Raw genomic sequence first — 25,745 nt, 5'->3', positions numbered from 1 at the left:
TTCTGGTTCCAAAGGTTATATCTTTTTATTATACCATGCTTCTAGACACACAGTTTTTCTGAGGTTGAGGTTGGAAAGGACTGAGAACAAGAAAATGACTAAGTAGATAGTGTAGTCAGGCATTTACTTGAGACTGGCAATAATGGAATAAATAACAAATGATAGAAAATATGTGTTTATATGGAGTATAATAAATGCCCTTACTTTACAGATTGAAACAATTTGCTACTTCTGATTTCCCAAATCTTCAAAACTTCTAAGATCTGTACATAGATAACTTGTTTAGCCACACATGCCCACTTTGCTAAACATTGAGAAGGACATAAAACTCATCAAAGAAGAATAAGAAGTGTTCTAATTGGACTTTGAATTGAAGTAGATGTATGGAACTGAGGTCATGCATTTTTAGGATTAGTTATTCCTTGGAGTCTCTGCATATGGAACAGCTGTCAGAGGTAAGATAACACTCATCCCTTAGATTGCCTGGCAGCATATTAGTGACTCAGCATATAAGTAGATATGAGTAGTTAATCTTAATTGCCTGACTAGCGATGTAGGATGTCTAATTGGAGTTTTTTAATGATTAAGAGCAATAATTGTTTTTCAGGTAGTTATACTGAGCCTATAGTAGGTACATTGCTAACATTATTAGGATAGTAATTACTCAATAAACATTTCCTTATAACCACATTGTGCTTACTCTTAAGAGGCTCTAGTAAATTGATTTTTAATACAAGTGGCTCCATTATTGAGGCATTGCTTCCAGGAATGTTATGCATATTTCATATGAAATTAGAATGAGAGCTATTTATTTTATCCATTATATCTAAAGTAATGTGTTCCATTCTGAACTTGTCACCTTTCTCCACTCCTCTGCAAATGTGTTCTGCCTTTTTACGAAAGGCCCTATCATCTATAACCTTAACTCAAACTTCTTTTTTATCACCACCTCCCTCTCTGCCATCCAATTAGGCAAGTCCACTGACTCTCTATGCATTCGGACTTCTCCTATACACCCATTCTTTGTCTTCAGCCTCAAAGGCCTTTCTAGAATAAAATCTGAGCATGTGAGCCCTTCTGTTTGCTGGCTCCTAATAATTCCTTAAAAATATTTATAGTATCCCCTCCCCAACATAGTGCCTGCTTGATCTCCACCCCCACACAATGCTCTTCCTTGCTGCATCATACTGGACTCCTTTCAGTTCCTTGAATCTTGAATGCCTTACTTTGTCCCTGTTTTCCCCTTTGTCTTGAATGGTTGGTCTTTCCTGCCTTTTTTTCCCCACAAGTTTCTCTACAAACTTTTTTCTCCATTAAGCCTACTGACTGGGTTATATGCTCTTACTATGTGCTTCTAAAGTATACTGTATTTCTGCTAGCACAAACTCCATCCCATTTCACTGTGAATCCTCACATGTAGCACACTATGGGGCCTATGGTAGATAAGTAGTAACTTACTGTTAAGTGAGTAAAATTTGGGTACTGTGTTGAAAAATATGAGTATCACCATGGGACAGAACAGTGGGATTTCTGAAAACCATATCATAATTATAAAGCTAAATGTAACTAAAAATTTCAGAGAAGAGAGAATTGAGGGCAAAAGAGTTGTCTGTCTCCAAACATATGAAGGGTTCTCAGTTGGAAAAGTAACATTTTTCTGAGGCCTTTTAGAAGGACATACCAAGATCAATAGTTGAAAGATTCAAGAAGGATATTTCAACTAGATGTAAGGCAGAACTTACTAAGAAGTAGAGCTGTCCAGTCATCACCATGATGCTTCAAAAAGAACTAAACTGTTCATCACTGAAAATGGTCAAGTAGACTCTGACTAATCATCAGTTGAAATTGCTAGAGAAAGTAATCCTGCATAGAGTTGAGACCAAAATAGAATCAATATTGTGGCTTTTGCCAGTTTTATTGCATGCTTCCTTTGCTTGTCAAAATTAATGGAAGAGGATGGTTTTAGTGGAAGTTAGGGTGGTTATTAAACACTCCTTTTTTTCATGATTATTTACACGTACGCCAAGTCCAAATGGTAAGGTTCATTTTCACACACACACAAACACACACACATACAGAGGCAATTTGAAGAACATCATAGAGGTTATCAGAGTTTTTTAGGTTGGAGATGCCACAAGACTGAGTTAATGTCCTCTTGTAATGAAATGTGGGAAACTTGTGAATTTAAACCACTACCAAACTGTACTCTATACTTAGCAGTATTTTTTTCTAGCTCTGAGCTGCTAGAAGACATATTTCTGATAAATATTTCTAGAAATGAGTAAAGTGAAATATAACTTAGCATATTAAAAACTATTTGGCAAAATAAAGTAAGAGCATTCTAAGTAGGAAAAAATTTCTGTTCAAATATTCCAGGTGGAAATGGTTAGAGGACAACTAGCCTGTCTGACCAGAGATTCAAGTTCAAGCCTAGGAATAAAGTTCGAGTTGGAAGGTGCCTCGTTAGTGCAGTAGGTAGCGCGTCAGTCTCATAAAGTTCCAGTTGGAGAATTTGGCTTGATCCATACTGTCAAGGCTAAGAAATCTAAGTATTACTCCATAAGGAGCAGAAAGCGAGCAAAGGCAGTGAAATACAAGAATACTATTTGGAAAAGATCAGCAAGAATATGTAGAGTAGGTCTCAAATATAGTGCAAATCACACGCACCTTTATCACAGTAGTTTAAAATTTGGCAATTTAGGTGTTCCTTTATAATTCCAACCATGTTGATAACAACTGATCCTTGAACAATGTGGGAGTTAGGGATGCCAACTGCTGATGCAATTGAAAATCTTAGTTTAGCTTTTGACTCCCCCAAAACTTAATTACTCATAGCCTGCTCTTGACTTCGAAGCCTCAGAGAACATAATACGTAACCATGATGCTTAACTTTTGTTAAAACAATTTATGACTTTCTTCTTTCCTGAACTTTTACTTTTCCAAACTGTCCCCAGTGACAATTGATCTCCATATTTAATTGACTTCTGATTGAATTCAGTGTATCACAAAGCTGTCTGACTTGTATTTCACTTTCTACAGAGGCCATTTCCATGACCATGACCGGAGTCTGTGAAATCTTATGCACTCCGCATGTGGTCAGTGAATTATAAGTATTTGCTTTGTGCATGCACCTGCAATTACTTTTCAGTTGAGAGGAGATACTGTTGTACTTATAAAATATGGCATTTTCAAGCATTACTGATTTTATTGTAGCTTTTTGTCATTATGTATTATTTTCAGCTGTGGGTATTAAAAACACAGCTGTATGTAAGTATTCTCAGAGTCATTTTCTGTGAAGAGGTCCTCAGCTGGAAAATGTACTATAAGCTGATCTTATAAGAAAGTAAGGTAGAGACAAGAAAATGTTACTAAGAAAACCTTGAAGAAGAGAAAATACATTTGTAGTATTGTACTGTATTTAAAAAAAAAATCTAAAATACTATAAAAAAATCCATATATTATAAGTGGACCCAAATAATTCAAACCCATGTTGTTCAAGAGTCAACCATAGTTCATGTTTTTAACGACCACCACCCTTCACCAAAGGAAGCTCCTTGCTATTTGCTTGGCTTCTGGGAGAAAATACAGATGAACCATTTCCCAACAGGATGATTGATGGCAGTTGAGGTTTTGTTTTAATTTTTGTTTTCACCAGAGCTCTGCATGGAATAGTTCTATAAGTTACAGAAGAAGAAATTGAGAATTACAATGTACAGATATTTGAGATCAACTTATAAACACGTCTTTTTTTGTATATGCTTCTTACTACCAAATGTTTGGTGGCAATTAGTATGGATAGTAGTGTATTTATAATTTGGATTTGAAGTGCTTAAAACATGTAAGTCAGTGCAGATAATGAAGGATATTAATGAAAAATCTTAAATGCCAGTAATTTTATTTTTCAGTTTTGAAATAATCATTATCAGTGCTACCTTAGTCATTTTTTTCATCAAAACAGTAAACTAAAGCTATTAATAAAAAGTAAAATCTGAGTATTCTGTTCTAAGAAATCTTACTCATTATTACATAATTACATTATTGATAAAATAAATTTGATCTTATGTATAAATTATGTTTTAAGTTTTTACTTTCTGTTTTATCTTGTTTCTTGCATATATCCAATTGTCTGTAAAATTTGGTGCAAGAAATCATATTTCATTTCTTCTTAATTTATCTTCACGTTTCAGATTTCTTTTACATCTAAGAAAGCTGTCTTCTTATAAGAGCTTGATGCTAAAGTTTTTCAGATTTTTTACTCAAGTGAAATATAAGCCTATAGCTCTAAAGACAATGAGAGGAATTCTGTGTTCTAGCTTCTGCACAGAAAAACTTAGTATTAAAAGGGGGTAAAAAAGAATCTCATAGAAAGTGAATTGTGGTATGTCTGGAAGAATTGTCAAAAAGAATGTCAAGCTAGGTTAGAAATAAGGAAATGGAGCTGATGCCTGCAATGAACTCATTTTTATGTATCATACTAGCTGTTTATCCATAATGATAGACATGTTAATAAGTATCCAGATAACAGAAATACATAGAATATAATCTTATCTGACTCAGAAAATTTAAAAAGTTGTAATGTGAAGCTATGTATAGATATGCTTGCAAATAATTCAGTGGGTCCAAAGTAAATTGTTTCAATGGATTCCTTATGTAAAAAATGAGGGAAAGGAAGAATAAGGTACAAGGTCCACTCTAAAATTATTTTTTTTGCAGTCCTAAGTTCCACTTATACAGAAATCTTACAAACCAATTAAATGTATTTTTTAGGTAAAGTGGTATAATTTAAATGCTTTTGATAAGTAATGAACTATTTGATTTTCAATATTGACTATAGGTTACTAACTATTCTCTGGTAGCTTATCATTGAAAAAAGGAGATAGTTTAAGGGGAATTACTAGGTAAAACGTTTATTTCATAATTCAAAGGAAATGAAAAAATCTACCTCCTATTTATGGACCTACATGCTAGTTAACATAGAAGGAAATTATATAGTCATTCAGTGGGATAGATTACTCCTATTTGATGGTATTGAATTGAACTCTTGAACTCCCATTCTTTTGTAAGAAAGCAGTCAAACTGATTATATATTCAGTTTTCCACCATCACCATTTTACTAACATTTAAAAATCAATTTCAATAACTTAAAGACAGCAAAAGAATAAAACTGGTCATTAGACAAAACATACTAAGGCTTTAAATTGTCCTATAAAATATAAGAAGTCCTCAAATTATTATTATGCAAAAATAACTGCATGTGCAGTCACTAGTTGCCTATTGTGCTTAATTCAGAACATTTCTATACGAAAATAATGAAATAACCAACCCAAGTCTTCTACTACTAAAATTTACTTTTCAGATCCTCAGAACCCTATTTTGTAGTCCTACTACACAGAAAGAACTTAACTAAAGTCTGATAACACATGGAAGGCCTTGTGATTCAATCTTTCTTTTTCTGACTCACATTAAAACCTGTTACTTCTATAATCCATTCCTTCAGAGTAATACTAGGTGACGAAGTCATTGACAATCATTTAGAGCAAAAGAGTTAATGGATCCACTCACTGAATTGCTATTTTTACTGGAGTAAAGACTTCCAGCTGGAGTGGTGAATGGAGGTTTCATGGAGGAAGGGGGATTTGATCTTGGTCTAGGAGGATAAGAAGAACTACAGTAGATAGGAAGGGAAGATGACATCCCACTGTGTGTACAAATCAGTCATGGTCAGAGTCAGCTAGAATCCAGATGTAAGTGTTAGCCTTCCAACTAATGTTTTGAATCAAGACAATGGGTTTTTATGTAAGTGTATGCATAAAGGTAGACAAACAGAAACATGAATAAATAACAGCATGTAACTCTAAGAATGGAATAATGGGTGAGATTTATTTTTCTGTTTGGTTATGTTTTTGCTTATATAATAAAAAAAATCTAAAATTAGTAACTCTAAGGTCCTCTTATCTAATAAATTATCAAAGAAAGAAAATGGTGTAGAATTACCACTGTAAAATGAACTCACTTACATTGGGATAGAAAGAAGTACATTCTGTATTATATCAAAGAGAATCTCACTTGAGGTGCCTGGGTGGCTTAGTTGGTTAAGTGTCCAACTCTGGATTTTGGTTCAGGTCCTGATCCCAATTTGAGTCCCATATTGGGCTCTGCACTCAGTGGGGAGTCTGTTCAAGATTCTCTCCCTCTACCCCGTGTTACCACGGTCTGTCTCTCTCTCTCTAAAGTAAATAAATATAAATAAACAGACAAATAGAATCTTCTTGGCCAAGCTACAATGAAGAACTTGCTTATAATTACTTCCATGAGGAAAACAAAAGTAAAATAACAAGCGTATATTGCTTATTTGTAGAAAGAAAAATGTTGTTAGTATAATGGAAAGTGCACTGACCTTGGGTAGATTACTTTCATTTAAATTTCAGACTACTAATTTACTAGCTTCTTTGACCTTGAGCAGCTCACCTATCCTCTTCCTGTTGTAGAATGAAGGTTATAATATTTATCTCACAGAGCTGTTGAGCATATTATTAGAGGTGAAAATTATGTTTTCTAAACTACAAAACTACCAAAAGGAAGATACATTACTATTAACCACTTTAAATTTGCCTTTGAGGTTTATTAATTTACTTACTTGAGAGGGAAAGAGAGAGAGAGAAAGAGAGAGACAGCATGAGCAAGTGGAACTTGAGCTGGGTAGTCCCACCACCCTCAGACCATAACTCGAGCCAAACCAAGAGTTGGCGGCCCAACTGATTATAGCACGCAGGTGCCCCTGCCTTTAAGTTTATATGGTTTTTAAAATTATTTGTAGATTTGAGGTTTTGCTTTTGTCTTTTATGTCCTAAATATACTTCAAAATGTACTTGAGTATGTTTCCTATCCTGTAAGTGTCCATATAAAAGTATAGCTAGTTTTTGCCTTGATCCCAATGATGGCTATGAACCATTGAACTAGCATATGAAAATATCTTTGGTCATCTCCAAGACCTTGCGTAAAAACGTGCCCTTCATTGGCTGACTAAAGCAGGAGTTCTGGGCTGTTCAACAAGTAAAATTATCTGTGGCAGAATTTGAGATGAACCATTTTAGCTCAATCATTCATGACATTTTACTTCACTGAAATGTGATGGTGAGTGGGACTTTGGCATTATTTCTTGAAAACCTTTTAATCATTAGGGTCAAGTAAGCAGTGCTTAGGATCCATGAAGGGAAAGTGGATAATCCTTAGAGTACTTTGGAAAGCAAATCCAGCCTGAGTCTGTCCTGTTTGATCTGAAATTCCTGCACATATGGAAAAGTTATTTTCAGTAGGAAAGTACCTATGGCAAATGAGCAAGTTTCCTGTATTCAGTTTTAGAGCCCTCAGCCAAAAATAAAGGAGGCAATAGAAAAGAAATTATAAAGTAGTAATATTAACCATAGTCTAACACAATTATTTTCATTTTTCTCTGTGTATTTCTTTCCTTTAACTAAATCTCAACTTTAGTACAGTTATCAACAATTTAGGTAATAAAGATTAATACACTATGGAGGAAATAACTGATTTATTTAAAGCAAGAAATAAGAACGATGTGCAGATTATGATTAAATATATGAATTCCTCATGAGAAGACCTCATGAGCCTTATCATAGCTAATTAAGAGCTTGGACAGGTAAATTATAGGATACAAATTACAGCTTATAACACATCAGTTATGCAAAAGTAAAGCTGCTCAAGTCAATCACCTATTATATAATTAAATCTGCCAAAGTCTCTCACACAAGCCAGAGTGGAGAAAAAAACAAATCTACCATCAATAGTGTTGCTGGCATACATAATCTCACTTGATTCCAGCAGCACAACCAGTGTTGGAGTTATCATGATCTGCACTTCATGGAACTGGAAACTAAGACAGTGATTCCCAGCCATGCCATGTTCACTGATTTTAACATTAGGGCCCAACTGTATACAGACCACTTCCCATTCTTAAAGTCATGGAAAAGCAGTTTGGAAATTCCTGTATGATTTTGGAATAAAGCAATAAATGTCCTAGACTGAGCAGAGGCAACAAAAACATAGAGTGATAGAGTTAACTTATACAATAGAATTAGCAGAAAAGCCATTGTTAGATTTCGGGGTCAAAGGGGGAGAGAAAGGTGTCAAAGGTGATTCCATGCCTGTGTGGTTCAGCGAGTAGAACAATGGGGATACTATTAACATAACTGCTGAGGTTAAGTGTTAAAATGTTAATTTTTTTTATTTTTTAAGATTTTATTTACTTGACAGAGAGAGAAAGCACAAACAGGAGGAATGAGAGAAGGAGAAGCATGCTCCCCACTGAGCAGGGAGCCTGAGGTAGGGCTCCATCCCAGAATCCTAGGATCATAACCTGGGCTGAAGGCAGATGCTTAACTGACTGAGCCACACAGACACCCCTTAAATGTTGATTTTAAATTGAATGACACATTTTGGCTAGACACTGACTTGCATCGGTAGCAGGAAGAGCTCACTTTTTATATCTAGTTATAATACTTCTTATATTCATGAATTATGAAAATGGAAATACAAAATTTATCTGCAAGAGAAGATAGTCTTAAATCAATATTTAGTTAATGTAACTTATTTTTTAAATGCTCTTTTGATTTTAAAAAATAGTAATCTCATCACTTAAATCCATAATTTCAATGTTTTTTATTCATCGTTTTTCAAACATTGTGATTTGTTTCTGATCTGTTGATTTTAAATTCAAAGAGTTAGAAATTTAAATAATTATTATTAGCTTTATTCCATTTATAACCCAAGTTCAAAAACCTTTTCTAGATACTTTAGTAGGTCCTGCCTTTTTGTAATTCAGGTCATTTAGTGGAGGTTGATTTTATTACATAGATGAATTGCCTATGATATTTGGACATATAGTTGGATATTTGACTTATATATGCATATGTGTATGTACATGTAAATCTGTGTATATGTTTTATAATATTTTGATATTTTCAAATAGGAAAGAAAGCATGAAATGATGTTGCACTGAGTCAAATATTTGAGTCAAGTTATTCTAAAAATTGAATTCTAAAATAACTGTTGTTCTCAATCTTCATTTGGGCATTCAGTTCTGTTTTTACAAACAAGTCATTATGTATTTATATACAGAGTCTGATTCTAAAAATTGTTTCCTATAATGATAGAAAATTTCTCCCAGAGAATGAGAAAGAGGGAACAAATGAACAAAAGAATGAAAGAAATAAGGAAGGAAGGAGAGAGAGAGAGAGAGAGAGAAAGGGAGGGAGGGAGGGAAGAAGGAAGAAAGAAAAAGAAAAAAAAGGAAGGAAGAAAAAGAAAAGAAAGAGGGAGGGAGGAAGGAAGGAAATAAATTTTCTAGCTTTTCTTATTTTACACAGTAGTTTTTCTTCAGCATTATTGCCAAGGTCAAACTGTAATTGTACTCTAACCAGACTTGTCAATATATCTCCCTTTGATCACAAATTAGCTTTGTTAAGCACTGTAATTGTCACTATATCAAATTGCTGTGAGTGCTACAAAGTCATTGAGTTAAATTCAAAGATTATCTTCTACCCACAGCACAAGGAAAACTCACAGATAATAAATGTAACATTTTCCAGCACGTGCCTGGGCTCCTGAAATACTGGGGAAGACCTGAAGGGAACAGTGTATGGAGAAGACAGTGACAGCAAATGGACTGAGAACAAAAGACTGAGCCCTTGGGGCATTTCAGTTTAATCCCCTGGTAAATTCTACTACCAAATCCTATCTGGAACTGCTGGAAAAGTGTCAGATCACTACTTGGTCGAACTCAAGGGTAGAAAATGGTGGGAGAAAGGGGGAAAAAGTTCCCACAGTTTGAAGCTTGCTCTGGAGCTATTCTGAAATAAATATAGATATAACTCCTCTCTATTCATTACACAGGTTGGCTAGATTTTTTTATTAGAGGTTGTCAGTACCACTGATTTACTGTTTGTCTTAAATACAGTTATGAACTAGAAACAATTAGTAGTTAGTAACTTTTTCAGTCTTAAATTTGAAACTGAATGTGTCCTTAAACTCTCCATAAAAACTGACGATGAGGGGTGCCTGGATGGCTCAGTGGGTTAAGCCTCTGCCTTCGGCTCAGGTCATGATCCCAGGGTCCTGGGATGGAGACCCACATCGGGCTCCTTGCTCAGCAGTGAGCCTGCTTCCCCCTCTCTCTCTGCCTGCCTCTCTGGCCACTACTGATCTCTCTCTCTCTGTCAAATAAATAAATAAAATCTTTAAAAAAAAAAAAAACTGACGATGATGTGGTATATGTATATTATTCTGAAGATACAAAGATGTACTTCTACTTATTCAAATGTTAGACTTCTAATGAATATATTTTATATTTAGTGAAACATAGTAGTGTTAAAAAAAGAAACTGACATTTCAGAGCCACTTGAATCCAGCTTCCTGGAGGAAAATCCACTTTCCTGGGGTAAACTTTTCAGGCAGCTAACAGCCATCTGAAATCTGTATCCAGACCTGAGTGATTCTAGCATCTCTACTCCTAAGTGCCATGTGCCTGCCACCCCAAAATAATAGTTGCCATTTGTCAAGCACCTAGTTTTTGTACTGTACTTTATAATTCTATAATTGAATTTACCAAAATGTAGACATTTCTGTACTGAATTGAAATATATTTTATATTTTTGCTACATGCTGTTGATTCTACTCTCAATACACATATATCAAATTATAAATGTCTCAGGTAGCTTTCTCCATGAGTACAGAGAGTGACTTATGTGTTTTATCTCCTAGAAGATAAAACAGGTGTTAGGAGTGGCTAACACTGTGTCCTAATCAGAGTAAGTACCCAAGAAGATAGATTGTCATTGGTTTGAGGACCTTTTTTAATCTTTTAAATTGAATAGCTCATGGGCATCTAACATCTACTCAACTAGATGCTCAGTCTGCTAGTTTGAGTAGATATCTCTATTATACTAGTTTGGAATAAATATTAGAATTTTAGCTCTGACCCAGTCCTTAAAATTTAAAGCCCTAAGATCAAAGTAAGTCATACAAATGCTTTATAGATTAGTAACATGGGAAATAATTTCCTCTATGTCTTGGCCAGAATTAATCTTACCATGGTCTGAGCAGCTGATATTTCTGTCATTTACAGTTGTATCCTGCTTCATGTAGACATGTTATTCTCCGCTGTCTAATCACATTTAGAATAAGTACTCAGTAAATGTTTATTGAATTGTATTGAATATATATACCAATACATAGCTTTGAGAGTTGTAAGTGGGAAGACAGTATTGGAATAAAAATGCCAGACAATGAATGAAACTAGTCAGGGAGATTTAAGTGAGTTTCATGCTACAATTTAAGTAAGAGAAATTGATGGAAAAGATGGAGACTAATTTACACAAATGAGCCTGTCTAGACTAAGCTTTAAGATCTGGCAAAGGAACTAAAAGAAGGAACCAGAAAAAGAAAGCTTTGCCAAAATATGGATGGTGTGTGGAAGGAAGTAAGAACAAATGGAGTGGAAATAAATGTGAGCAATCAAGTGAATGTTTGATAAATATCTGTGGAAGATTTTTATCCTCAATAATCATATACTATTTGAATATGGATTTCATTTTTGGTCAAATACAAATCTACAAAGATCTCTATTGCTTTTTGTAACTTTATAGTCATTAGTAGCTTTTTTTTAGAAAAATATTTTATTTATTTATTTGAGAGAGAGAGCAAGCGGGGGGAGGAGCAGAGGAAGAGGGACAAGCACACTCCATACTGAGCCCAACACAGGGCTCGATCTCAGGACCCTGAGATCATGACCTGAGCTGAAATCAAGAGTTGGACATTTAACTGATTGAGCCACTCAGGTACCCCAATAGCTTGCTTTTTTTTTTTTTTTAAAGAAAATTTGTAAGGGACTCATATTTCATGGAAACTTCTTTTGTAAGTAAGACACGCTCTGTCGGACAAATACCACAATATAAGATACATAATAATTCCATGATTGTGTATTCTTATCCTGATGAAATAGGAGATATGATATACCTTCTCTCTTATTGAGAACCCCTATCTCTTGAGGATAACTGGCAGTGTCTGACATGATAGCCAGAATTGGAAAGGAGCTGGGTCGTCTTCTGATAAGAAATATAAGTTTTAGGAGAGCACAGTGTTTCTCAGCATGGGTATAATGATGCAGGGGGTCTTATGTCTTCAGCATCTGCTTGGTTGCAGGCACTGTGCTAAGCATTTTCTCACACCTCAATATCCCCCTTATGAAAGGAGGAAACTGAGCCCATAGAGGTTAACTGTACATTCAATGTCTCACCGCCAGTATCTGGCAAAGCTGAGATTCAAACACATGTATTACTCCAAAGCCAGTGCTTTACCTGCTACCAACATTGTCTCTTTACATCATGCAAAAGTACCTCCGAGTTATTTTCATCTGCAGTATCCCCCACAACTAGGCAGAGAACAAGAAAAAAATGAAGTGAATTGATCCCTACCATCATTTTGTCATATTCCACTAAGATATTTCTTATTAAAATCAACATAAAAAATAAGCAGTATATATTATTATTCAAAATTAGCAGAAGTAGTAATTTTGCTGAAATAAAGTAGAACTATTTCATAGTTTAATGATTTGCCCTTTCATTTTTTCTTTTGATTTGAAGAATATGCTAGTGCCTTTGAATACTTATAGTATAGCAAACCTTGGCATTACTCAGAACTGGAACCTCATCTTTGGCTCACAGCTATTCTGACTGAATGGGCTACTTGGCTGCACAGATTGAGTATTTATGGGAAAATAAGTCAATCAATTGTGAGGTACATGAATCTCTGAAAGCCACATGCGTCACTTGTGTGTAAATCATTCAGCATGGTTTGGCACTCAATAATTCATAGAAATAAATGCTGAGAAAAAAATGGGTTTTCTGGAAATTCCTTAGAAATTAATCACAGTTAACTCCTAAGTAATCTTCCAATATTGGGCTTTTCTTTATTTTATATTGCCATTAATAGTGAAAAAGCAAAATAAATGCTGAATAAACAACAAGGACTGCAGATCAGAATGAATTACAACAACATCCCCACAGAAGAGAAGAAAACTGAGAATGAAACAAAACTGTATGGACTGTGAGTCCCTTACAGTTTTTATTTGAGTGCCTTTGATTGGAGGTCCTTGGAGGTGACAGGCACCTCAGGTGTAGGATTGATGATTTCTTACCTATCCTTAAGTTTCAGGAAAATCCTCTGTAATTTTTGGAGCTTGCACTCAGGGTACCCTTTGCCTTTGACTACAAATCAAACAGAGAGTCTCCATAATAAGAGATTGTGTATATATGAATGTCCTAACACTGGAAATAAATCTCCACTTTAATTTTGTTGACCTTGCAAAACCTCCCATCATCAGGACTTTCTGGAGCCCCTCTATTTTGAACAACTCAACCTCAGTCCAGCAATGTTCTCTAGCTATTACCTAATTTCTTAGGGTTATCAATACAGAGCCTTCAAAAATCTCATTAGTTAATTTAGTGTCAGAGTCCTAAAATGTAAGCCTCATTTAGAAACTCATATGCTACATCCAGAATGGACTGTGGCTTCTTTTTCAGTCTGTGGAGTCAAACAGCCCAATCAATTGGGATACCCAGTTTTCTCTACTGACCAGACTTACTATCTTACTACCTCAAGTTTGAACAGAGAAAGTGTGATATTTAATTCCTATGTGTTAAATTAATATTTAGGATCCTCACCTATGTGAGAAAATGCTTTTGTTTTTATGCCTCATTTCCAAGAATGTTTAAAGCCAAAAGTGTCGAACAGAAAGTCAGTCTCCCTAAAAGTTGGCTGTGATAGGAAGTTCAGTAAAAAGCCCCAGAAAACTATTTTACTTTGTATTTCTGGTCCCACTTTTTAGATGTACAATAAACTTTTAAATGGCACCAAAACTTCTGGGTACTTACCCAAAATGTCACTAAGCTCCAGGCCTCTTACAGTTCACTCATGCATAATAGGCATCAGCTCCATTAAATTTAATTGTAACCATATTGTCTCTGCTTAAAGTAAGTGAAAGAGAATGAATTCCACAAACTTAAATACTCAGAAGGCCTAGAATGGCTTTTTACTGAAAGACCATGTCTAGCTCTGGGTTCCAAGGCCAAGAGACAAAGAGAATTTGGATAGAGTTCATAAAGGCTCTTACAGAGAGTATTCAATTTAGAAACGAAAATAATAAATTATTTTTGTATTTGAAGAGGTGGGTAAATAAACTTTTATGGAGAAGAGTAAATAAGGAATTATTTTAGAATAAAGTGAGGATATTGCCCAAGTTTGATAAAACTATTTTCTAACATCTAAAATTAATGGATCTGGAATTGAAAAGTAGGGGCAATTACTGATTCTTCTTTGAGATATACAAAGTGGAGCAAGTCTCATGCACTTGGGTTGATTTTTGTATTTCACAAAGATGTTGGTTAGAATAGGTACTTTTTAAAGTTCTTTCCAATTCTAGATTTCTAAGACTGTTAGCCATATATACAGTCTTCTCATAAATCTACTTAAAGACAAATAATGTTTAAGTAAATCTAGAAATTTGATGAAGTAAATTGCAGAAGTTGGCATCTATATTTTGCATCTTTATTTCTATATATAGAGAATTGCATCTATATTTCTAAATAGAGAGGATTTGTATGTATTCCTCTAAATAAAAATACAGAAACCAAACCATTTAACTCCAGGCAATATAAGAGTTAAAGGGAACAGCACCCAATATAAGAATAGACAAGGAAGCTCTACAGTGTAACCTCAGAGAGCTCATCATAAATAGGCCCTTTATCAGAAGATGAATTGAAAATACAGAAAAATAAGCAGTTTTCTACAAGGTTACTCACACCATTAGCCCCAGAAAATATATGAAAAAGTTGAAATTTTTCTTTGGTGCTTTTCTACCTTTACAGGTCAGGCTTCAAGTCTCTTTTTACTTTACAGTAATTCCTAGAAGCAAACATCTAGTTTCTGCTCTCTCTACCATAAAGACACACCCTTTGCTATTAAATTTTTTTCAGGCATGATGACTTCAATTCAAAATTTTTAGTTCTGCTTCCCATTGTTTTGAGTTAAGTTATGGTTCTTAACCTATGCCAAGGGCGATGTATCCTAAACAGGTTGTGTATCTGTTTCCATAGTGCTTCTGCTGCTGAGAATTCATTGGATAGAAAAGGACTGAGGGCACATTTTGCTGCCCCTGAAATCCTACCAGTCGAATGCCTATCTCATCTATGTGTTTAGACTTGCATAGATCAACTAGCAAACAAACAGTCTGGATGTACAAGTTAACATATCTTTCTATTCTATTTCCCCTCTATCAAATATAAACAATGCATATATTTTTCTTTTTTTTTTAAGATTTTATTTATTTATTTGAGAAAGAGAGAGATCATAAGTAGGCAAAGCAGCAGGCAGAGAGAGAGGGGGAAGCAGGGTCTCAGGGCCCTGAGATCATGACCTGAGCCAAAGGCAGAGGCTTAACCCACTAAGCCACCCAGGTGCCCCTGCATATGTTTTTCTGAATCTAAGAGCAGACCAGTCTTTCACATACTTCTATAACTGACTATTTCTGCAAACTCCAGGAAAGGTTTTTTTTTTTTAAAAAAAGAGAATATATGTTTAATTCATTTAACAGTGATTATAAGATACGTATCTCTTTAAATGAATTAGAAGGGTTTGTTAATTATGTCTCTATATGATATAATGGAAAATTTAATTTTCTTTGCTACATTAATTGGAAATAAAGATTTTCAGGGATTTGAATTTTAAACAGCATTAATGACAGGTGCTTCTAAGAACACTCAGTTATTTTGTAGGGAATTTTAGTAAAATTGAAGAGATTTATTTAATTTACTAGCATTTAGAGCTGTACACAATTGTTATTTGTTAAAGAACATATTGCTTTTAGGGCTAGAATAAATAATTGCTTAAAAAAGGTCATTTAACACTTGAGGTTTTTGTTACTGTTATTTTTGTTTGTTTAGTAGAGAATGTTCAGGTAATATTTGGAACAAAGAATTTTGGGGTCAGTCAGAAGTATTAAATACAAGTGAGGTTATGAAAAAACTTGTTCTTATGTTAACATTTAAATATTACATGGAAAGATTGTCTTCCGGAACACATCAGCCAATGACACCTAACATTTGTTTCACTTTACAGTTTTCAAGGGGTATTCACATTAATTCTTTAAACCATTTTAGCAACCCTGTGAAGTAGAAATGATGGACATTATCTCCAAATTATAGATGAGAAAATAAAGCTTGGAGATGTTGTCCTTTACCCAACTAAGACCACATGGATAGTGAAGATTAGTATCTAGGTTTGGTTTGGTTCACTGTGAGGTTTGGTTACTGTTTGGTTTGTTTGGTTCTTTCATTTATTTCTCCAATAATCATGGTTCTAGATCATTTTTACTTGGGAAGCTATGGAAGTGTTTGATTTTTTTTTTTTTTTTCCTGCAAGAACCTACCATTAGTCCAGAAATCCCTGTTTGTTATACACATTGCTATACATAGGCAAGGGCTAATCAGTCCCTTCTAAACTATTCTGGTTTCCAAAAAGAGGATGAAGATGAAGGGAGATGACATTACTAAAATGACACAATTCTCTGTGAGATGCTATTTGCATCTAAGTTCTCTCCACTGGTGTTTTAAAAGAGAAGTATGGAGTCAATAAGGAAAATAGAACAATGCCATCTAGTGATTAGGAGTTCTGGTAAGAATAAGATTTCTAGAGAAAATCTAAATTTGATTTTCAGGGATACCTAAGTATAATTCCTAATCTACTAAATTTAGTGGTCTAGACAGAAGATTTATGTAAGGTTTGTATTTGCTTGTCAATGGGGCCTGAAAGTCTAGTCCCATTTACAGAGAATTTACTATGTAATGCAAACTGAAATTTGCAGGGCCAGCATCGCGCAGTAGAAAATGCACAGGGTTTAGAGTCAGAATTATCTGAGTTTGTCTGTATAATTTGTCATTTATAGTGGAGTAACTTTCACCAAAATTACTTGACCACTCTAATACTTATTTTTCTCATCTATAAGCACATAGTTGGCTTTTAAAAAATATTAGTTACTAATTTGGGGGCTTGAATGAGAGCCACAAGCGTCATTTATATAGCTTCGCCATATTCAAACAGTAGTAGTATCTGTAGCAGGACACTTAGAAATCAGTTGGGCAACACCTTTTAAGGCTAACCTACAGGGAAGTAAGTTCTAGGACATTGTGGAAAAGTTGCATGCCGTGAGCAAGGACAGTAATGGAAAATTGCCATAAAATCACTTCCAATCTAAGAAGATTTTATTTTTCTATTATTTATTTATTTATCTATTTATCTATATATTTATTTATTTTTAAGAGAAGGAGGCAGAGAGGGGCAGAGGGAGAAGAGAGAGTATTAAGCAGGCTCCACACCTAATGTGGATTCTGGCACAGGGCTCCATCCCATTACCCTAAGATCATGACCTGAGCCAAAATCAAGAGTTGGATACTTAACTGACTGAATCACCTAGATGCCCCAGAAGATTTTAGTATTATGATTATTTGTAAATTATAAGTGCTTACCATTTGTACCTCTTTTTAAACCAAAATAAGTTAACATTTATTATGATAATACATTTGAAAATTATTTTTAAATGCTATAGCACTTTAAAGAAATAGAAATAGAAACAAATCCTGTTTTCATCAGGAATAAATTTGCTTTGGTTTCCCATCAGCTGAACACCTTCCTGGATATAGACTCAATGATGAATATTCTATTAGAATTTTACTTTCTTATGTATGCTTCTCTAATTAGAAAGGAATTTGAAAAAAAATCAAAGACTATTTTGCCTTGGTATTCTTAAGACAGATTATTCACTACAGCCTGTACTTAGACTTATTATGTTTCTATTATTCAAATTCCTTCTTTCTACCCGTATTGTTTAGACCTGTAAAAAACCCAATACCAAGTCCCGCCTGTGTACAAATTAATGCTATTATGACCTTTGCTGTCTTAACTTGTATTTCTAGAAACAGCACTTAAATGTGAGCTAAAAATCACTTCCATTCAATAAGTAAATAATGTTTGTGTATTGCAGATCACAGTCATTTATCAGAAATAAGGAAGCTTTACTTTTTACAGGAAATGGAAAGTAAAACCTCAACAAATGGATGCAGCCCTTCAGAATGACTCTCAAATGGGCAGTGCTGAAAATTGATCTCGTTCCTTGTCAATTGCATTATTCAGACATGACATCAGCAACAAAGCTGTAGCCAGTGCTAGCTTATTGCCCACCCCCATGACAAGCTTTCATAACTAAAAAACCTGCTCTGTAGAGATACAAGCATCTCTTGGACTATAATTTGAGATTTGGAACCTAATTAAACAACTTTCCACCATCCTCATTAATGTATAAGCAACAGATCATTTTATAACATATCATCACCATTGTGTCATTCTAGAGGAAAAGCAGACTGTTGACCGAGACTGTTTCTGTATTTCTGATTTTGTTTATGATCCATTTTTATATACTAGCTTGTTAGATTAGGACTGTCATCCTAAATCGAAATCTTTTGGCAATGACATACTCTCTGATGTTCTTCAAACAATTCTGTTCTGTTAGTGCAAAGACATCATGCTTCTTTACCTGGAGAATTATGTTCATTGAGAATCACAAGGGATGCTGGTGTAGGTCTTCTTTTTCTGATCTGTGAAAAACAAAGGCCCCACTAAGGTCAGTGAGAGTCAGCTTGCAGAACCGGTCCATCCTCAACTTTTCCCAACATGAAAAAGCAGATTTCTGGAGAGCACACAGTAGGTGCTCACTGTCTTGAATTATAGAAAGCCAGAGAGTAGAACTTTCAGGTATTAGTATCACCTTTGTTGACCAAAAAAGCTACCTTTCCACAAAAAAGGAAGTTGTATATAATCAAATGATGCCACTGAACTAATGTGCAGCATAGGTACAAGGATGACTTGCTCGTTTTAATGGCTCTCTTGGAACCCCATAATGATGATGCCTTTAAGATCCATTATTGTTATTTCTAAACAGGTTAAGAGAAGCTCAGAAAACTTAAAATTTCTAGCAGGTTAAATTTAACAGCATGAGTTCTTCATTTCAATTAATATAAGGTTTTCTTATTTTCTAGTAACATCTTTAGGACAAATAAAGAATGAGTATGGATTTTAGGAGAGTAATTCATTTAAAACTAATAGGTTTGATGTGGGGTTTGTTTTTCTTACTTTAAGAGTTACAGGAGCATATTATGATTAGACTTTCTAAAATATTCTTTATTTCTTAAATATATAGATAAATTCTTAAAATACATGTCAGTAGGATAGAGGATAAAAATTTGCCAATGACATTTTGTCCAGGACAGAACTGATGTCCCATTCGAAATAAATACATGAAGTTCAAGGTTATGTTTATCTGGCCTTGTCTGAGAGAATCTATTTCCAATTATCAAAACATCCTAGAAAGTTATGAGTCTCAGATTCAGTAATTATTTTTAAGACTTTGTATAAAATATTTGGAAAAGGATTCAATGATAATTTAGGTTGTAAGAAATTAATGAATTAGATTGACAACCCTATAATTTTTTTCTGCTTTTGCCTCCCTGCTGTTGTGATTTTACCGCAAATGGTCTTTTAAGTGGTTCCATTGCATCAGGAGTCTAAGTAAATCTGAATATGAAAGGTGATACAGATGTAAAACAATTTTACATGAAAGAGAGAGACAGAAATAAAGAAATATAGATAAATTAGACATAGAAAAGGAATCCAGGAAATGTTTAATACTATTTTAATACCTGCATAAAATGTCTTTTAAATTATACATACCATCTACAAAGTCTATCTATCATATATTACACATACTTATAATTACTCCTTTGAATATATGATGAAAAATATTAAAAAATATTAACCCTATAATCTGAAATTATTCCAAGCTTTAATGTTTAATGAATCTTTTTCATTTCATGAATAATGAAAAACAAACAGGTTTTTGGATCCAAATCTAAATCACTAATATCATTTTTTTTCTCTAATGGGTGCTAATTTTTTAGCATGAAGTGCTACATTTTAGCCAATAGGTCCCTCAGTGCAACTCAAATACAAGTACCATATGGAAACCAACTTATTTCTCATTCATATATCCTGGAAAGTCACAAAGTCAAACAAATTCAAGAGGTAGAGAAGCTTTCAGTTAATAAGAATGTATATCCGTATTACCTTATATACAGGAATTCCTCCCCACCCAATTCCACCTACCTGCTCTGCCGCTTCAGGTGCAATCTGACTCTGGAATAAAGGCACAGCAAATTGTATCTTTTTGGGACTGTTGGGCTCCATGATAATGACGAGAATTAGTCAGAAACTGGAAGGGCTCAGAAGTACTAGCCCCAGGTGGTGTCCAGGATGCGTTTCCTCAGGCACACTGCACCCAGCCACACAGGGCCCTTTGTAATAAATAGCTGTAATTCCAGAGGAGCAAGTGAAGGTGCCGAGGTCTGAGTAAATCCCTTCTTCAACTCCACAGTGATGCCTGGCTTGCCTGTTCCTCCACCAATCTCTTGGAACCTCTCAGCACAATGCAGAAAGGAACAATAAGCTAATTGTGTGCTTCTTCACTAATACACATGCCAAGCATTCACTCAGCAGCTAATTGAAAATGCAATGCTAGCCTTGAAGGACCTGCTGCCCTGGGATTTGAAAGAAAGGCTCTATCCACTGTACATTACTAACCGGCTGCTCAAAAGTGCAATGTAAGCTCCCTCTGAGTATTGCAGGGATGGGCCATTCATTATTGATGAACATAAAGCAGGAAGTTTTTAGAGTTGGGGGCAGGGTTTGGGTATGAAATCATTTCATTTCTCTTGTAGCAACTTTTTAGTCAGACACCTTTGCCATTTCACATTCAGCCACCAAGTTGATGAATGGCCACAGGAGATAAGTTGTAACCAATAATATCAGATATATTTATGCTGTGAGATCCGGTTAGGTAAGACTGAGCACGGGAAGCAGAGCATTTGTGGTATAGTAAGGACACTGCTGGAGTGAACTGAGCAGATTTTAGTTCAAGTCCCATCTCTACCATTAACAAGCTCTGTGTCCTCAAGCAAATTGCAGACTGTGTCTAGGCCCCAGTACCCTCATCAGAAAAAGGATGGGATTGGACTTGGTGACCTTTAAGCTCCTGTTCTATTCCAGCATTCTGTAATTGTAGTTCACAGGTTTCATTAGCGTGGAAAGTATTGGACAGCTAAATTTAGCAAACAGCTTGAAAGTCACTGCTGCTGTAATGACCTCTATTTCACTTCCTGGTGGAGCCAGTTATATCCTCTGATTCGGAAGAATACAGAAGTGACTAGAAAACATCAGTAAAGCCTAATGATATCCAACATTGTGGTTTATTGTCAGTAGTGGGGATAGGTGGACAGTAAAGAACTTGAAAAAAAAAAAAAAGCATAAAAAGGGGGTTATCTCCAGAATGATAGAGGATGATGGCCATACTGGCTAGTGGTGAAGGAGGGAGATAGTGGCTGGATCTCAACACTGTTAATATCCAAGGGGAGGCAACAGCAGACTAAAATGGCCTTCTTGCATTCAGCTCCTTTTGGGAAGGAAGCCTGAAAATGAAGCTGTTTAATGAGAGAAAGAACTTGAGTGCTCTACTCTCTTATTTGAAAGACTTTGTTTGAAGAATACTAGATTTTTGATATGTTTTTGGATTTATAGAATGTATTTAGATACTGAATATTGTTCCAGGTTTTTACAAATGAAGTTTTCTTTCTTTTGTTTAAATTCTGAGTCCATACCAGGAATCCATCTTAGTGATTTAAGTATACAATGTTCTGTTGAAAGAATATGGAAAGTAATATGCATTATTCAAGTAGTTTTCTATACCCACTAGGGGAAAAGCAAATGAAGATGTGGATGTGAAAGCACTTTCAGTTGGAGAACAGTGCTGACCAGCAAGACATCTTGTGATGTGCTCATCCTTAGAGTGTTGAAAGGAAACTTACAAATTACATTTTGTGTAACATTTTATAAAAGTCCCAGCATGAAACCTGAATCAGTATCATTAATGTAGTAACTTTTCTGAATATTTCCTCAAATTACACAAAAGGAAAACAAGACAGTATTTCTAGTGAGTAATCAATCCAAAAGTTTGCTTAGTGTAGTAATTTAGAGCATGTACTTGGCAGCCTTGAGTTCAAACCTCAGCTCTGCTACTAACTCGGCTTATCAACTTGGCGGTAAAAGAACTTTCTTCCTGGGAGGTTTAGATGAATTAATTCTTTATAAGAGTTCATTATAAGGGCAGTACATGATAACTACTCAGTAAAAGATAACTATTATTTTTCTTTAAACTAGACTTTTCAAAAGGCTTGAAGATATATATTTTATCTGAATTACTAGGAAACCCTGCCTGTTTGGAATAATTTGATACCAGTCAGAACACTGGTTGATAAGGTGCAATTCCAGTGCACATTATGGTATAAATAGCAATAAAATCATTCTCATTTACTAATTGCCCTATTTTGAATAGTTTGACTAGAAATTGTATCATAAAAGAACTTTCTAGACCCTTTAAATTTCTTCTTCACCATATGAACTCCTGTGCATCATTCAGACTCAGCTGAGTTTTGTAGCCTCTAAGTAGATTTTATGGATTTACTTCTATCCACAGAGGGTTGAGACTCACCTTTTCTGTGTTCCCAAAGCACCCAGCATACTTCTACTTGGTATAATAATTACCAGTTTGTCTTTTCTGTTTAGCATTTTGCAATGTCACCCATTCACATGGTGCATATTTATTGAATAGATAGTGCATCTATTCTATGCCAGACCTTTTGCTATGGCACTGGAAGAGAAATTGTGTTAGAAGATGTTTGAGGTCTTTTCCAAGCTAAATTGTTATTCCAAGAATCACTTAAATGCAACTTAAATTTGAAATAATCAGAAATTTTAATGTGCTTACATGAGCAATATGGTTATACTAAATATCATGTGTACATTTTTTCCTCCCCATTAGAGAAAATAATAATAGCTAACACTTACATAACATTTACCCTGTGCCTGATGCTGTTTTAAGTGCTTTATCTGCATTAATTTATTTAATATTCATAATTACCCTTTGAGGTAAATGCTAATGCTATCCTCATTTTTAATTTACAATGAAGAAAACCAAAGAATTTAGGTAATTTGCCCAAGGTTATCCAGCTAATATGTGGCAGAAACAGGATTCAAATGCTAGTGATTTTGCCTAGAGCCTAACCTTTAATCAGATGGCTACTATCACATAAGGGCCTACAGAGAAGTTGGTGGAAGGTATCAGAACCTACAATGATTAGATGTTCTAACCATTCGAGTTCCATGGTAAAAGATATTAAGATGAAGTAGCATATGAATAAAAGGAAAGAAGGTAGCAGAATACTAGTTAACCAGGAAGACCTTACAGCAAGTTAGATATCAGAATAAAATGGAGACTCTAGAGCTAGGTGTTAAGTCACCAAGCTGACGTGAAAGAAGGCAGTTTTATTTCTCTCTCTCTCTCTCTTTTTTTATTTAAGTAATGGGTTCTATTATTAAACATTAAAAATATCTCTGGAATAAGCAATAAATATAGTCTCTCTTCAAGGTAAGTGATACTGTGAATAAACAAGGTAATACACTAGGAGAACAGTTCATTAGGCCTTCCTGATTTTACTTTATATCTGACCCTATTTTCCACAGTTCTTCAAGACTCCCCTACAGACTACACGTTACCCCACAGCCAGCCTTTCTATGGCCTCTCCTACTTTCTGGGGAAACTTTCCTGCCCTCCCTCCTTTTATCCAAATTGGATTCATCCTCTAATCCCACTTCTTAGTAAGTCACCCTCAGATTCTCCAGATAAGACACAATGCTCTTTTTGTTCCTCTCCTGGTATTTAATCATATGTAGTTTTGTATTATTCTATAACATAACACATAACTTATGTGTTCCTTTAGCCTCTCTTCCTAGACTGGAATTCCTTTTCTATCCTATCCTAAACATATACAGAACAAACCTAAGGTTGGCCATCTAGTCTTACCAAATAATTCCAGTTAGGCATCAACTATCTGATATTGTCAGGAAACAAGGTTTTTCAGTATACTGAATATCAAGAGATATTATTTTGTTTAACATTTGATTGGCTAGTTGAATATCACTGAAATAAAAGCAAATATTTATTAAACATATTTTTTAAATATGTAGGATTACATTAAATGCTGAAAATACCGTAATGAACAAAAGCAGATAACATGATAGTGTTTAGATACATATCTGTTGAAAACATTTCTAACCCTAATACAATGGTTTTCAACCAACACTCTGATGATGGTAGATATATTTGACATGCATTCCCTTCCATGACTCCTCCTTCATTTCTAACTATAACTTCATTTCTTTCATTAAAGAAAACCTCTCATAATGCAAACAAGAATGACATTATTATTGGGATTATGTAGAATAATCTCAATTATCTTTAATGGAAATAGTTGGAGAATTCTGAAACTTGCAATATTAATATTAACAAATTACTAGTAAAGCACCCATACCTAATTGAGACAAATAGGTGTATCTGTAAAATGTGGTCGAAAACCACTAATCTAAATAAAGTGGACCACTATCTCCCAGTACCTACTGAAATTAAATTTCTCCCAGGGAAATCATTAATCAAATGAATTCCTCTAGAACAGCTTCTAAGTTCATCCATTTTACTTTATTTTATTTTTTATTTTATTTTTTTAAAGATTTTATTTATTGAGAGAGAGAGAGCAAGCAGGAGGAGGGGCAGAGGGGGAGGGAGAGAGAGAATCTTAAGAAGGCTCTACACCGAGCACAGAGCCCAATCTGGGGCTCAATCTCATCATCCTGAGATCATGACCTGAGCTGAAATTAAGAGCTGGATGCTCAACTGACTGAGCCACCCAGTCACCCCAATGCCATTTTAAATCTTACATTTTTTTTTCAAATTCTATACTTATAAGAAGACTTCTTAATCTAAGCTCACTATTTTATAATCTTACAATAAAATCTGAACCCCCTCAGTATTTAAGTATAAACATGTACTTGAAATCACTCTTAATGCTTAAAGGCTGACATCATTGATTCATTCATTAATTTATTTAGTGCTTGCCATGTTCCTTAAAATTGTTCCTTAATTGCTTTATGATGGCATGTTTTTGTCTTCACTTTAACAATTTTGATTTATTCTAGGATTCCCATATCAATTAATGCAGTGTTTATAATATGTGTTGAATTGAAGAATTACTACTATGTTATACAAATGCTCAAGTTTTTTTTCCTCTTAAGTATGGACATGTCATTTTGTTTACTGTTTAATATTTTCCTGGGTCATCACTCAATCATTTCATCTTTATTTTTGTTGAGACAGGTTCACTAAAGAAAATCAGAAACCCATGAAGGGTTTTCATTAGGTCCGTATCAGCCATGAGGCTAGAGAAGTAAGCTCGACTCAGAGAGTGGGAACTCTAGGGATTTATAGAGGTGGACCACCTTTGAGGGACCCAAGGCACTATGCAACTTTGTGGACAGCTGCCTTGGGGAAACAATTCACCAGATACCTTAGGCAAAGGAACTTCATGGGGAGACAGAGTCAATCACAGCCTGATGTGCACCAGAGGACTTTTGAAATATTAGACCCGGTGAACTACAAGGAGACTTTGAGCTCAAATTCAGCA

The 25,745-nt window shown here is 34.8% G+C and overlaps 1 protein-coding gene across 2 annotated transcripts in view; it reads right to left on the bottom strand.

The window, feature by feature from the left end:
* Positions 1 to 20,571, bottom strand: part of PPP1R1C (protein phosphatase 1 regulatory inhibitor subunit 1C) — a 120,682-nt gene extending 100,111 nt beyond the window's left edge. For both annotated transcript variants that reach the window (XM_032856062.1, XM_032856061.1), the window contains exons 1-2: positions 20,284 to 20,571; positions 18,659 to 18,719 (exon numbers count right to left, since the gene is read on the bottom strand). In XM_032856062.1, coding sequence (XP_032711953.1) covers positions 18,659 to 18,719; positions 20,284 to 20,364 — 142 coding nt within the window. In that variant the 5' untranslated portion in view covers positions 20,365 to 20,571. The remainder of the gene's footprint in view (positions 1 to 18,658; positions 18,720 to 20,283) is intronic.
* Positions 20,572 to 25,745: the final 5,174 nt, after the last annotated feature.

This window comes from Lontra canadensis, unplaced genomic scaffold (assembly GCF_010015895.1).
Source record: "Lontra canadensis isolate GAN:19392208 unplaced genomic scaffold, GSC_riverotter_1.0 scaffold11, whole genome shotgun sequence".
Taxonomy (NCBI): Eukaryota; Metazoa; Chordata; class Mammalia; order Carnivora; family Mustelidae; genus Lontra; species Lontra canadensis.
This window is presented reverse-complemented; position numbering and strand designations above follow the sequence as displayed.